Source organism: Callospermophilus lateralis, chromosome 1, assembly GCF_048772815.1.
Source record: "Callospermophilus lateralis isolate mCalLat2 chromosome 1, mCalLat2.hap1, whole genome shotgun sequence".
NCBI classification, from domain to species: domain Eukaryota; kingdom Metazoa; phylum Chordata; class Mammalia; order Rodentia; family Sciuridae; genus Callospermophilus; species Callospermophilus lateralis.
Genome location: NC_135305.1, coordinates 221422383 through 221436527, shown reverse-complemented (window position 1 = coordinate 221436527; position 14145 = coordinate 221422383). Strand labels below are relative to the sequence as shown.

The window sequence follows — 14145 nt, the reverse complement described above, 5'->3', positions numbered from 1 at the left end:
ACAAGGTAGCAGGGAAGTGTGCTTGTGGGGTGGCCAAGCTCTGGAGGCCCTGTTGTAGGACCTGTTCCATGAAACACTTCTTTTAGAAATGCGCTTTGTCTGCAACACAAAGCTGCTGCCTTGTGGGCTGACCCCAATGTCCGCCACACATCCCAGGTCCTGCTGGCTACAGGCATTGCTTCCCATGGGCCCAGTGGAAGAACAGTCCCAGGGGCAGCCCCGGCTTGCTGGGAAGACAGGCCTGAGCAAGGAGGCTGCTATCTGAGTGCTTTCTGCCCGCCTCCCAGGGACCCCAAGTGAAGTCTGAAGGAAATAATGCCACCCCGACGGAACTCCTGATTTAGTCAGGAAGATGCCCTGGAACTAAACCTGGCCCGCACCAGATGGAGGAGAGGATCCCAGAGCAGGTGGCCTGGTGGAAGTGTGCACTGAGCAAGGATGGGCTGGGCTGGGCTGGGCTGGGCTGGGCTGCGCGGGGCGGGGCAGGGCAGGGCAGGGCAGGGCAGGGCTGGAGTGGGCTAGGCTGCTGAGGGGAGGGACGAGCTGAGAAGAGGCAGAGCCAGGTTTCTTCCTTGCAGAGGAGAGGTAGGAACACGCACTCTGTCATACTGAATGAAGACCCCTTCTGGCCCTGGGTTATGTAAACAGGCAAGAGATGGAGCAATCACGCAGGTGGAGAGCTGCGCATGTTCCCAGGTCTGCTTACAAGAGGCTCAGAACCCAGACCTTGGTTCAAAAGGCCATTCTCTACTACAAAAGGACAGGGTCCCTTTGAGAAATGAGGAAGAGTCCAGGACTGGAACAGGGAAAGATGACAAGCATGGAGTTTCTCTTGTTGGGACAGAAAGCAAAAAAAAAAAAAAAAAGTGTTCAAAAGAACAAAGGGAATCTGGGGGAAAGGGGAGAAGTGCTGACCAAATTATGTTGTTATGTTGTGAATAGGTACATATACGTAAGGTCAAACCCCATTACGAACTACAGTGCACCAATTAAAAAAATTTGAAAACAGAGAAAAACAGGGAAAACAGAACGAAGGGCACCTGACCCAGCAACACAGGAATCTGCCTGATTGGGGTGGGGGAAATGACTTCACGTGATTGGTGCAACTGGTGAACTATGTTCAAAGCAAATGGTACAACTGGATGATTTCACCTCTTTGAGCCATCAAGGGGAACCCTGCTAGCAAGAGGACAAAGCCAATATGGTGTGCACCAAGAACAGGGTGTCCCCTTTGGGGGTTCCCACCCAAGACACTCCCTGGGTCTCTTCACCAAACCCAAGGACTTCCATAAGACCCATGGCCTACAACCTTCACAGATGGAAATGTGACACTCTGGTTTAGCAGATGGAAAGTGAGATACACAGGGTGCGACATGGACATGATCTCTCTACCATAAAGACGCAGTGGACAAATGAAGGAAGTGGAAGGCAGTCTCCAGGTGACAGTGTTATGGAAACACTCTACGACTCTTCTCTAAGTACTGAAGGTTTTCAAAATTAAAGTTAAAAAAGACGTGAAGTTCACTGTGCAGCTGCCCTGACCCGCCTCCCACATGCCCAGCACTAGGGTACCAGGGACTTTAAATCAAGGCTTTGCCTAAGCTGTGGAATGGACCCCAGCCATCTTGGCTTCCTGGGCCACCTGTTCCTAATACTAGTGGACAAAGAAGAGAGGGGAGACTCAGAAGTGCATCTGAAGAACGACTCGTACCTGTGCTCACAGCGCTCCCATGATGGATAATGGAGACCACAACCAGGGACTGGTAGACTTTGCCTCCATGGTTCAGAATGCTGCCTGCCCAAGTGACACCCAGGTACAACCTACCGGCTGGCTCTGAGGACCTTGAAGAACCAAGCTCCTCCTTGAGATGAGGTCAGGGGGTCAGTTGAAACAGTCAACTTCTAGAGTCAAAATGAATTCCACTGTTTCAAATTATGCCACCCAAGTTATAAAAATTCACGTCACCTCTTCCCTTGCCAGCATAGGACTTATCTCACAACGCTTCTGAAGTTGGCAATGGATTTATATAAGGTAGGTTGGGTTACAGAATTGGGTTGTTAAACTTGTTGACTAAATATTTTATGGGGAATTCCAGCCATGTGGGAGAAATTTTCAGGAAACTCTGGGAGTTGGTTCTCTAGCAAAAGACCAAAAAAGGGAGGCTCTTGAACTCTGCAGAAGGGATCACCTTGTTTTCCTCAGCTTTAAAGTTGCGATGATACATGCTTATCTGAATAGACCTGGGCAATATTAATGTGAAAATTTAATACACAGAAATGGATCTGGGAAAAAAAATCACATGTGTTTCATAGTAGCTATTTTGGGGTAGGAGAGTGGAGAGGGGGCAAGGGAATTTTTCTTCCATTATTATTATTTTTTTACAATATGGATATATTGTGTGAAAATTTGAAAATAAATCTCTCTCTCTGTCCCCCGCCCCCCCCCACACACACACAGTACTGGGGATTGAACCCAGGGCGTTTTTTATTTTGAGACAGAGTCTTGCTAAGTTACTGAGAATCTCACTACTGTGTGTATCTCAGGAAAATCCCCAGGGACTGGTGGATGGGCAAAGGGACATGAGGTCTCACCTGGGTCTGAGTCAGAATTGCCTGCAGAGGACTCGCAGAAGGTTGATGGCATAAAAACATTGTGTTTTGACACTGTCGGCATGGAGATGCAGGCGGGGGAGGGAACAAGAGGGAAAAGAGCATGAGTAGGCGGGGCACACAAGGGGGGATTCTCTTGCGTGCAGGAGCACGGAAGACAAGCATTTAAACTCTCAATGAGAGTGGAGCCTGTTCTTACAGCCTCAAGTGGTCTGACAGCTGGCTGCCCATCTTAGCTCATACTCCCAGCCCTACCTTGGCACCCTGGGCCCTGGCAGGGGCAGTCAGCTGGCACATAGGGCCTCACTGAAGGCTGCCTCAGCCCATTTCTCCTCAGCAGCCAGGTGTGTGCCCTTCCCTGATGGTTTATGACTTTTCTTTACATCAGCAATTGCTTCTTGGGGTATGGGCCAGCCCACGGGGTCCACAAATGAAGTGGAATTCCCTGAGCAACAGCTTGAGTGCACCGAGATGGGCTGCAGCAAAGTGGAACTGGAGGGCAGCATAAAACTAATGCTCACCAATCTCCAGCTCCACTTCTGCCCCAACACTGCGGTGACTAAGTAGGAAGGGAAGCTGCCTCCTCCTACAGGAGCACCTGTCCAGGTGTGCAGAAAACTTTAAACAAGGATGCAAACCAACCAGGCAGCTCCTTAACATCTGGGGACAAGTGACAGCGTGTCCACTTGGGAGTCTCATGCAGCTGATAAAGGATGTGGCAATATCCAAAATAGACATTAAGGGCGGGAGGCGTGACAGCATTGCTGGACGCTGTCTCTGCCCTGTGCTCCTGCAACACGTGCATCTCTGTGTGGACAAAGCCACGTTCTGAGTGATCTTTCCCTTACAGTGATAGCCACAGCCACGAAGTTCCCAACTGCAAAACGTTTTCTGTGAACTTCCCAAGAGTGCATTTTACTTTGTGCAACCAGAACTCATCTCTACACACACATGTGCCTCCAAACTGATGAAGCACACAGACCACAAAACAATACCAGTGTGGACCAAGTCACTACGGGGAATAGCCCAGGGCCAGTGGTTACCCTTGACCCTGCAGGGCAGCTGCATTCTGGAGGCGAGGGCCAGGCTGTCGAAGCTTCCTGAGTAGCCCCAACCACTCTGTCCTAGAAACCTGCCTCTGCCAGACCTGCCTGTGTGCCTAAGGGGCTGTTGCCTCCACGCTGCATGGATGCCCTGGGTATAGTTTAAGACTTTTCTTTATAGCAGCAATTGCTTCTTGGGGTGTGGGCCAGCCCACGGGGTCCACACATGAAGTGGAACTCTCTGAGTAACAGCTTGAGTGCACCGAGACGGGCTGCAGCAAAGTGGAACTGGAGGACAGCATAAAACGAATGCTCTGGCCCTTCCTCCAAGCCTCACAAAGTCCCCTCCCCTGGGCTGCTCCACTGTCAGTGCACAGTGTCACAGCAGTCTCAGGAAGGATTATGAATGGTCAGAGCCCCTCCCAAAAGGGCTCTGACTTCAGAGGCACAATTTCTTTACTGTCATCCTCTGTCTGCTAAGTCTCACCATGCTGTTAAGTGTCATTGACTGCACATGGGGGACACGTGGTGCTCCACTCGGGCAACTTCTGAGTTCACTCCTGAGAGGCCACATCTCAGGCTGATCCTAACTGATCTGGGCAGGGGTCAGATGGTGGATGTGAGGTGTCAGAAGGGAACAATAAATGACAAAAAGATAAATGCTCCTATCATTACCTGACTGTGAAGGTGGGAACTGGGTTAAAGAGGATGTTCTTTCTCGCTTGACAGGAGGGCAGTAGTTTCCATCTTCTCGGTCAGAATCTACAGAAAATAATGAGGAAGAGGATGAACATCAGGCTATCTCTGCCTTCACCACCAAAGATGGCCATTCGCTTTGGAGACTTCCTTACCTTCTCCTGCTTCAGGACTGGAGCCTCCAGCTGACCTCTGAAACAAGAGCACATGGCAGGCTGGTGAGAGGGTGGTGGGCGTCCCAGGACCCGAGCCCCAGCTCTGGAGCCAGTGGTGCTCAATGCACGACTGGGGCCAACTCCTGGTGCTGTCTCTGCTGCCTTCACAGAACTTCAGCCCACTCAGAGGCAACTTCTGACTGCTTTTTGTGGTGGCTTCCCAAACCCAGAATCCTCTTCATAGCTCAAAGACTCCCAGCATGGGACCAGGTTCTCTGCTTCTCCACAGGTCACAGCTGACTGGCATGCCACCCTCAGACTCAAGCACAGCACAACTTCACCTGGCCACGATTCATTCTGCCAAGAGCTGACAAGCGACCCTCTCCACCCAAGGGCAGCAGGGTTGTTTGAAATGGTCACTTAACATCGGATCCACTTGGTGTCCACTCCTTGCCCAGGAACAGCGTCCTGTTTCAAGCTGGGCCATTACTACCAGAGAGGGTAAAGGCTTGATGCTTGGGGCCAAAGTCCACTGCGAAGTGTTCGGGATAGAACCATCTAACCCTGTACAACAACTTCTATGGACCACAGAACCACCACAAGCCAAGAGAAGGGGGCGCAAGAATTGCCTCCTTTTACAATTTTTAATTTCAGAATATAAACAAGTAGCAGTTAAGATTTAGAATGAGCACCCCCAACCCCATACACAATCCCTCACATAAGCCCCTTCTCAGAGGTGTATCGTTCTCCAGACCTCAGCAGACACCAGCAAACTCTGAGGAGCAAACGAATACCATTTCATTTAAGAGTGAGAAGAACCAATTTCCTATTTTTGAAAAAATCTCCTCAGGAGTCAAGTTTGGCCACAGGAGGACGGACTATCTGCCTCAATGTGCTGGTAGGGAGTAAATGAGATGATGCATGTGAAAGTTCTCTGCAAATTGCAGAGCAGTGTCTGAAAGAAGTAACTGGAATAAATAAAACTGAAGGTGACAGGGACCAGGAGAGATCCTCCCGCGGGGAGAAGTGCTGGCACTTTTTTTCCATAAAGGGCCCGTCAGTGCTTTGGCTTGGCAGGCCACATTTGGCCTCTGCCACATTCTTTGCTTTTCCCTTATAAATCTTTAGAAATGTAAACAATGTCTCAGCTCCCCAGCTGTACAAAAACAGGCCGTGGGCCGGAGTCTGCAGCAGCCAGAACCCAGGGAGGGTAGGGGTTTCTTCAAAGTCACACAGCTAACTTACAACAGTCAGAAAAGGACCGCAATCTGGAATTCCTCCTTTGCAGCTCAGGTTTGTGTCAGGAGAGCAAGCTGCTTGAGGTCTGTCACGAGAGCTCTGTGGAATTGGTCCTAGGGGACTGTGTAAGGTGAGGAAAAGTTGTCACTAACCCCGTGTGTGTACCTGGGCAACTGAGAGGATTAGAGGTTACTGCCATCCAAATGCTGAGGAAATAAAATCCTCTTAATACCACGTATGAAGTCTCTCTTATTTTTTACTATTATTTTAAAAATATTTTTATTAGTTGTTAAAATTATTTATTTGTATATGATTCTGAGAATCGAGCCCAGTGCCTCACATATGCTAGGCAAGCACTCTACCACTGAGCCACAATACCAAGCCCCTCTTTTATTTATTTATTTGGTGTCTCTGAGGATTGAACCCAGGGTTGCTCTACCATTGAACCACGTCCCCAGGCCTTTTTATTTTGAGACAGGGTCTCACTAACTTGCAGAGGTTGGCCTTAAACTTGTGATCCTCCTGCCTCAGCCTCCTGAGTAGCTGGTATTACAGGTCTGTGCCACCGGGCCCGGTTGTGGTGGGTTCTCTCAGTGATGGGGAAACTGTGAAAGTATCAGTGCCCCAAATGAAATGAGGTCCTTGTGTCCAGTATGCCAGCTCTGAGGCTGCACTGAGCAGTGCTGGGATGCGAGAGCAGGGCCCCAGGTCGCACCCATGCCGACAACCTCCTGAAGGCATGCAGAAGGGATCCTGGCTCTGCTGATTTGATTTTCTATGGGGCTGAATGCGGGGGTGGGGAGGGTGTCTTGGTTCCCTCTCTGACACTGGGGATGCTAATGTCTTCCTGGCAGGGAGGGCTCTGGGCCTTCAGAGATGAGGCAGATGGAGCCCAGAAGACAGACAGGAAGCTTAGCTCCTGGTGTGATTACAATTGCTCACTGTGTGGCTAAACTCAAAGCTGGCCCCTGCTGGTTAATGCTAGACCCCTGGGTTGCATAGGCACAGGGCTTCCAAGTTCAGGGGAAAGGCCGACTGGCAGAATCAGGTCTTGTGACCTAAATCCTGGGTCCAGCCACAAGGTGAGGTACCTTGGAGGACCCGTGAAAGGGTTTAAGATGCATTCCTGTAGTGCTGTGAGGCCAGAGGCTGAGTAGTGTTTGATTGTACAGATTGTGCCACTGGCTTGCCGCCAGGCCTACTCTCTTGGGGTCATCCCTCTCTAGAGGGACATAAGGGGGACACAGGCCCCAGGCACCACTCACCCTACTAGCAAAGGCGAGAGGAACAGAGACAGCAACTACTTGCCCTAGCTGCTGCAACCCTGGCTCAGAAGTGGGCCCAAGTCCCAGGTCTGGACAGCAGGCATCCTAGACAGGCCTCACACCAGCTTCCTGACCCTGGCAGTGGAGAAAGGGCAAGGACACATCTTACCCACCCTGAGCCCTGCGGCCTCCCAGCACTTGATGCAGGTCCCTGTGCGAGGCCAGCCATCTTTCCACAGCCTGATATTCTTGGGTGTGGGACTGCCCGCCTTCCCTTGTCCTCCCACGTTTTTCTAATGGCAAGCCTAGCACATCCGCACTCCTATATCTCAACCCATGGTTCTAAAAAGCTTTTATTTCGTCCTATAATTTAACAAGCATCTCGACTTTACCGAAACCTCCTGTGGTCACCTCCTTGGTGCTGGGAAACCTTCCCTTTCTCGAATAACTTCTAGCCTGGAGATGGTCGGCTCTCAGAACTTCACACCACTGCAGATGACCTGCTCCCTCATCCAGGTATGCCCTGCTTTCCTCAGACAGGAATAAAAGCCTTGGTAACTCAGTCTTGTTGCTCCTTACACTTTCCCTCTGTGGCTTCAATTTCGACTCAGTGATCTGTGTTAGAGCCCATGCAGTAGACTCCCAAGTTCTAGGAGAGACCTGGTCCTTGGAACTTGCTGGGATTTGTTCCAACAAAGGGATGATGTCCTAGACACTCTGCAGGCCATGGACAGACAGCAAAGGCTTGTGCCCTGGCCTTATCTGTACTGGTATATGGGCCAGGATACTTGGGCGTCTGTCTTCCTGCTCTTTTAGCTCCCATAAGGATATTTGCATCATCATTGCCACCAAGGTCTCTGCATCTGGCCACCTGTGACCACACATGAGCTCAGTGAGTCTGTGTGAATTTCCTGGTTTTCCTTCTGTTAAGAATTTCTAATTTCATTCCACTGCGGCCGGAGAATGTACTTTGCATGACTTTTATCCTTTTAAATTGGAGAGGTGTCTGTCCTTCCTGCAGAAGGTCCCTGTGCATGGTGGGAATGAGTGCCCTGTTGCCAGGGCTGGTTGGTTTCCAGGGCTGCTTGGTCCTCCTCTTTCCATCATCTTTACAGTAGTTCTACTGAAAGCAGGGTGCTTTCTCCTTTCCGTTCTGTTGGTTTCTGCTTCGAGTATTTGGGGCTCTTTCCATGACACCCACACATCTTAGTGATCTGTCTCTAAGAATGTGACGGGTGCTACAGATCTCCCTCCAGAGTGGAGTAGCCAGGTCATGAACTGACGCCTCTGGGGCTCCCACCTGGCCTCAGAGGTCTTGTGAACAGCTCTGGCAGCCTGCTGCTTGGCACGCCATCCTCCCCTCCAGCACACACCCAAATCTAGTCAGTTGGAGCACGAGAGCACATTCACCTGGTCATGCCTCCTACTTGCAGCCAGCAGCTGGCCTCCCACCTGCCCCTGCAGATGGCCCACTATGCACACTGTGGCCACGTCCGCCTGCTTCTGTCCTGACTCCTGAGAGCCCTTGGTGGCCTCCTGCAGCACAGGGTCCTCTCATCCTGCACTACTTCTCCCACTTGCCACCCTGGCTCCTTCCTGTTTTCTAAGCTCCTCCCCCAGCATGGGGCACCTTCTCCCTCAGGGTCCACTACTGTGACAATCACCGCTGGGGCACACCTGTGCTCATTCCCCAGCACAGCTGTGGTCCCTCTGGCCCCTCCCTGCCCTGTTTTGCCCAGCAGAGTCTGTCTGGTGTCTGTCTCCCATGACCACACAGCTCAAAGCAGCAGCCAGGGCCCTGGGCACAAAGTGCATTTGGTGAGGATTTGCAGCCCACACGAGGTCCATGTCCTCTGTTGTACCTGCTTTGGTGACCCTGAGAAGAAAGGGTGCCTCATCAGATAAAACTCAGATGCTCCCTGGCCCGACCTCAGGAGACCCTCAAATCCATGCCCCGAGTCTCTTCTAAGAACCTGCTCACAGGAAAGCGGTGGCCTCTTGGTCCTGGGAGGGACGATGCAGGAGTCTTCCTCCTGGGGAACCTTCCAGGTGCTGCTGGAACCTCCAGTGAGGAAATGCCGCCATGACTCCTCTTTAGGACTAGAGGAAGGATGCGGGAGAGGGTGCCTAAGACAGCATCCTGTCTGCTGCTTTTAGACATGCCAGCTCTTCTGGAGCCCTCCATGGCTGCCCACGGGGGGCATCACCTGTCCCCCGCCCTTACAGGGTCCCCTTGCTCCACACCCTGCAGATGGGAGGGTTTCTCTCTCAGGACAAGGTTGGGCTTGCTGTCCGCTGGCTTGTGCCATCTTCCCCAAGGCAGGAAAAGGTTTGGGATGCGGGACCCTCTTCAATCACCCGGCCCCACACAAGGCCTACACCAGCTTCACACTTTCCACCTCCCTTAGACTCTGGGGTACCCAAGCAACCTGGGGGGCACTGTTCAGCCCAACTAAGGGAGTTCTCAGAGGCTGTCTGGGATGATGCCTGGGTTGGGCTACAGAGGGGTGCAGCCCACAGCCCAAGAGCCACTGGGGAGACTTGAGAAATTTCAGAGCACTTTTTGAGGAGTACTGAGGACAGAAGCAGGGTGAAAGAATCTCACTTCTTTCTCCACTTCTTCCCTAACTTGACTCCACCTTTGGCAATTAGGACTCCAGGATGATACCCCAGGAACACTGGGTCGAACGCTCTGTGGGGAGCCACTCCAAATGCACGCACCTTTAAGTCTTGATGCACCACGGGGATCTGAAAGATCACTGCAGTCTGGCGCGGTAGTGCCATGACTCGTGACTCGGTCTCTTCTCTCATTTGGATAATACGGTGTGGCCCTGGGAGTAGGTGGCACCCAGAGGGGTTGAGCTACACTCACCTGTTCCCTTATAATCCTGTCCCTTGCCTCATTTGAATGGCTTTTCCCCAATAAAAGGGTTCAGCACGTGCTCCCTCTTTCCCTCTACACTTAAGGTTGGAGGAGTCATCACAGGACCCAAAGAAAAAGGTATTTCTCTGTCTCTGTGTGGTTATTTCGTGCAGCCCAGTTCACCTGGAGTGACCTTGAGTGTTTAGTCATGGAACTCGACAACACTCATTTGGGACACTACAATAAAAACATTCCTCACTGACAACCACACCAGGAAGCAGAGGAGAAAGATGGCCAAAGATGACCCTTGGACTTATTTCCCAGGCGTCAGGAGAATGCACGAAGCAGGCTCAAAAAAAATGACTCCTTATTTGTCTGGACTGAGGACAGGCCAGCAGTCCTGCTAGCCTGCTGCTATCTAAGGTGCATGGGTCCCTGTCACCAAGTATAGATGGGGCAGTCATACCTAACCCAAAATGGGACTGTGGATTCAGGGGCATCTGTTTTTGTATAGAGGATAAAATGGTGAAAACTGTAATGAGTACATTTACTCAGAATCTGTCCCTCCAAAATACATGGCTCCTGTAAGGCTGCCTGGCATGGCTCCAAGAATGAAAAAAGGGGCCAGGCTGACCCAGGGAAGGGGACAGAGCTGGAGCTGCCTTCAGAAGCTGACCACAGATGAGGACAAGTGGGCAGTGAGTAGGAATGAAAGGCACTATCTCCCCAACCCCCTGGAAAAGGCTAGAGAGCAAGGCCCAGCCAGGTAATCCTCTTGTTAACAGCGCCTACAACTGGGCCTGATGGAGCCTAGGATGATTCCCATCTGCACTGACCAGTTAGAAAGCCTGGCTTCTTGTAGCTGCAGGAAGATGAGTGCCCAGGAGGAGAAACAGAATGTCGGCTACTTCACAGCTGTTTATTCACAGCTGTGACAGGCCACCAGCTCAAAGATGCTTACTGAAGAGACAGACACTGAAAAAACCCCGAGGAAAGCAGAGAGACCGCCTTGAAGGTCTGGATGGTGGGGGGATGAGGAGGACAGCCAGTCTGAACGATCCACATACTCCTTCCCACCATCAGAGAGGCTCTGTCAGTCATTTTCACAGTGACCTGGACATTGCCCCAATCCTCGAAGTAGCAGAAATGTGTCTTCAGACGTAGGTGTGTTCCCCATGGATTGAGCTACGCTCACCTGTTCCTTGGTGACGTTACCCCTTGGCCTGTTTGGGATAGAAGAATGTTCCATGAAAACACTTTGGGTGTCCCCTTCTCTTGCTCTGCCCTTGGGTGTGGCCTTCCTAGATGTCAGTCAACCTGCTGACAGCAGACATCACGAAGCTAGACTCAGCCCCCTGAATCCTGACCTTGGCCTCATTTGAATGGCTTCTCCTCAATAAAAGGGTTCAGCACAGCGCTCTCTGTCTCTTTCTGTGGACCCTTAAGGTCAGAGGAGCCGTCACAGGAACCCAAAGAAAAAGCTCCATCTCTTGTGTGGTTATTTCATGCTGCCTAGTTCCCCTGGAGGGACCCTGAGTGTTTTAGTCATGAAGAACGTGACAATTGGAGGCCCCACTGGGATGAGGTCATGCCTTTGTGGGAGCTGGGAGGAGAGAGAAAGCTGCCAGCCAGAGGGCTCGCTCCTGACTGCCTGCCACTTCTCGTGGGCCTAAAACACATCTGGAGCTTGGCAGTGACTGGCCCAGAGCGTTAGTCCAGCTTGATTCCAGCAAGCTCAGAGTAAGCACGGAAAGCTGTCTGCTTCTCCAGAGACACTGAATTTAGTCTGTTTGAGGTTTGGTCTTCTTCAGTCTGTCTTCTGAGAGCCAAAAGTCTTAATATAGAGAGACTTTTTCCTGGTACTGAGTCCTCAATGGCCAGAGCTCTGAGGAGACTGAAAGATGATAAGGGCCTTTTATAAGCAAGCCACTCTTTATTATAAAGAACGCCCAGGGGTCATGGAAAAGAGAACAGACCAAACGTGATGAACAAGACCTGCTGGGTAACAGTGGGTGGTTTCCTGGTTTCCTGAGCACCAATGTGGGGCAGAGCAAGATCCAAATTTGTTCTGATACAAAAGAAACAGTCTGTGTTCACTAGAGAAAAACCTCAGCCCAAGAAGAAGCAGGGTCAGGGTCTACCTGACTTGATTTAGGGACTGACTGACCCACAACAAAGTTTCATTTTCCTTAAACAAGCCCAACTTCTTTGTGGAGAGCCCAAAGCAGCAAGCCTGACTGGCTCAGAGCTGTCACCAAGTGCTGGGACAGTGCTGTGTCCAAGATCCCTGAGGTTACCAACTACAGCACGCACGTGTGCTGCGTGGCTGGCTGTCAGTTCATTTATGACCTGCTGCCCTCAGCCCTGCAGCCCTGGCTCTGTCCACGATGGCTTAACTCATCCCGAGGCTCCCGGCCATGATGCTTCACGTTTTATTGGCCAGTCTGGGAACTGCTTGTGTTCCTCAGGATCAGAGTCTCTAACCTGAAGACCACAAGAATCAAGAAGCCAGGTTTCACACAGGACCCTGCCCAAGGCAGCCAGATCTCAGAGGCACATCATGGTAAGAAGTGAGGCCCCACCAAAAGCCAGGGGCCCCTGTGCTCTTGAAAAGCAGCTGCCACCACAAAAGGTTTGTGACTGCCCTATTAGCTACTCTCACTCTGAAACCTGCCACTTCAGCAGCTGCAGGGTCCGCTGCAAGCTGCGCTTCTCAAGTTCTGGTCCTATCGGTTCTCAGAAGCTGTGCTCTCGAGGACCAAAAAAGACCACATGCCCAGGAACTCCCACTATCCGACTCACCCTATCCCAAGTTTTCAGGAGCTGCTTTGCCAAAAAAAAAGAAAAAGGAAAGATTGCTCCGCCAGCCCTCGGGCACTATGATGCGCTCTTGCAGCTTCTGAGTAAGTCTCATTACCCGAGCCCACTTCTGCACCCTGAGGGGGGCACCCCTTCCCCCACAGACCCTGGTATGTGGCACATGACAGACTCTATTACACACCAATTTCTCCAAAATGTTAAAAGAGGGCTCCAACTTCCTTCTGCATGTCCTAGGGCTTGGTGGCTGTAACTGAATCTTTATGGTTTCCTTAAAAACAGGAACTGGTGATGGAAGGAATCACTCGGGGGTGGGGGAAGTATCTGGGACTCTGCTACCCTGGGGTTTAGAGCAAGCAGTCCTAGGCCAGGTCCTCTGTTCCCTTGTTATGTCATGAAAGCAGGGGAGGGGTCTTCTATCATTAGACAACCGAAGGACAGAATTTTCAATTCCAAATATAGGACGATGTTTACCTTTCCCAATGTATTAAACTTCAAAAACCCACGATACTTCTTGCTCACAAGAATTTGATTGTTTCCACCTTTATCTTCAAAATCCTTCATAACACAAAGAGGAAGGGCACAAAGGAGGGGCTTTTCTTCTTCCTGCTTTGAATGTGGACAAGCAGTTCACTGCCTAGCCACAGTCCAAACAGAACCAGTCTTGCAACATGACTGGGGCTAGATGACTCTTCTTCCAAGGGAAGCCAGAGCTCCTCAGAGTTCTAAGACATTGAACTTAAATGCCCAAATTCAGAGACAGGAGAAAGAGAAGGGGTAGAATTTGATTTGGAAGGCTCTCCCCTACTATTCAATTCCTCTTTTGACCACTGTGTCTCTTTCAGGAAGCAGGATTAGTCTCACTATGGGTACAGGCGTCCCCACCTAAAAAAGACTAACCATAAAAGAGGAGTTAATCTTCCCAACTTTTAATGGACGACTGAAGGGAGCTGTGATCATTGACTGCTTATGCTGATCTAGGGTCTTTATGAGAGGGATCCCAGGGAAAGGGCTCGTTTGGGTGGCTCCCCTGGGGCAGCGGGGGTGCCGGGTGATTGGACTTACCCCTGCCAGTTCTCGTGGAAAAGGAAGCTGGGCTTCAGGAGCGGGAAGCGGAGGAGTGCTGGCTGAAGTGCTAGCAGGGGCGGGAGGTTCTAGGGCATGCTCACCAGCTGACTCGGGGTGACCCGTGCCATGGTGGGGGGCCTCAGCCTCCCCCTGAGGCTCCTCTCCCGAATCCGACAAGTCTTTTTGCTCTGCAGAGGACTGGGAGCAAAAAAGACAATTTTCCTTCAATGTAAAATAAAGGCTGCACCAAGGGGCAGGGGAGGGCAGGGGTGGTAGGGCTGAAGATGGCTCTACCCTCAGGGAGGAGGGGCCAAAAAAACAAGCTCCTGGACTGCTTTGCTCAGTGGAACTGGTCCTCCCAACAGGGGCAGAGGAAAGTGAACTGTTTG

The 14145-nt window shown here is 51.3% G+C and overlaps 1 protein-coding gene across 9 annotated transcripts in view; it reads right to left on the bottom strand.

Annotated features, from left to right (window-relative positions):
- Positions 1-14145, bottom strand: part of Ranbp3 (RAN binding protein 3) — a 55583-nt gene that overhangs the window by 19130 nt on the left and 22308 nt on the right. For 3 of the 9 annotated variants that reach the window (XM_076850812.2, XM_076850823.2, XM_076850870.2), the window contains exons 3-6: positions 13754-13954; positions 4505-4541; positions 4329-4415; positions 2593-2664 (exon numbers count right to left, since the gene is read on the bottom strand). In XM_076850812.2, the coding sequence (XP_076706927.1) occupies positions 2593-2664; positions 4329-4415; positions 4505-4541; positions 13754-13954 (397 nt within the window). The remainder of the gene's footprint in view (positions 1-2592; positions 2665-4328; positions 4416-4504; positions 4542-13753; positions 13955-14145) is intronic. The other 6 variants (XM_076850852.2, XM_076850860.2, XM_076850832.2 and 3 more) reach the window with 3 other exon arrangements.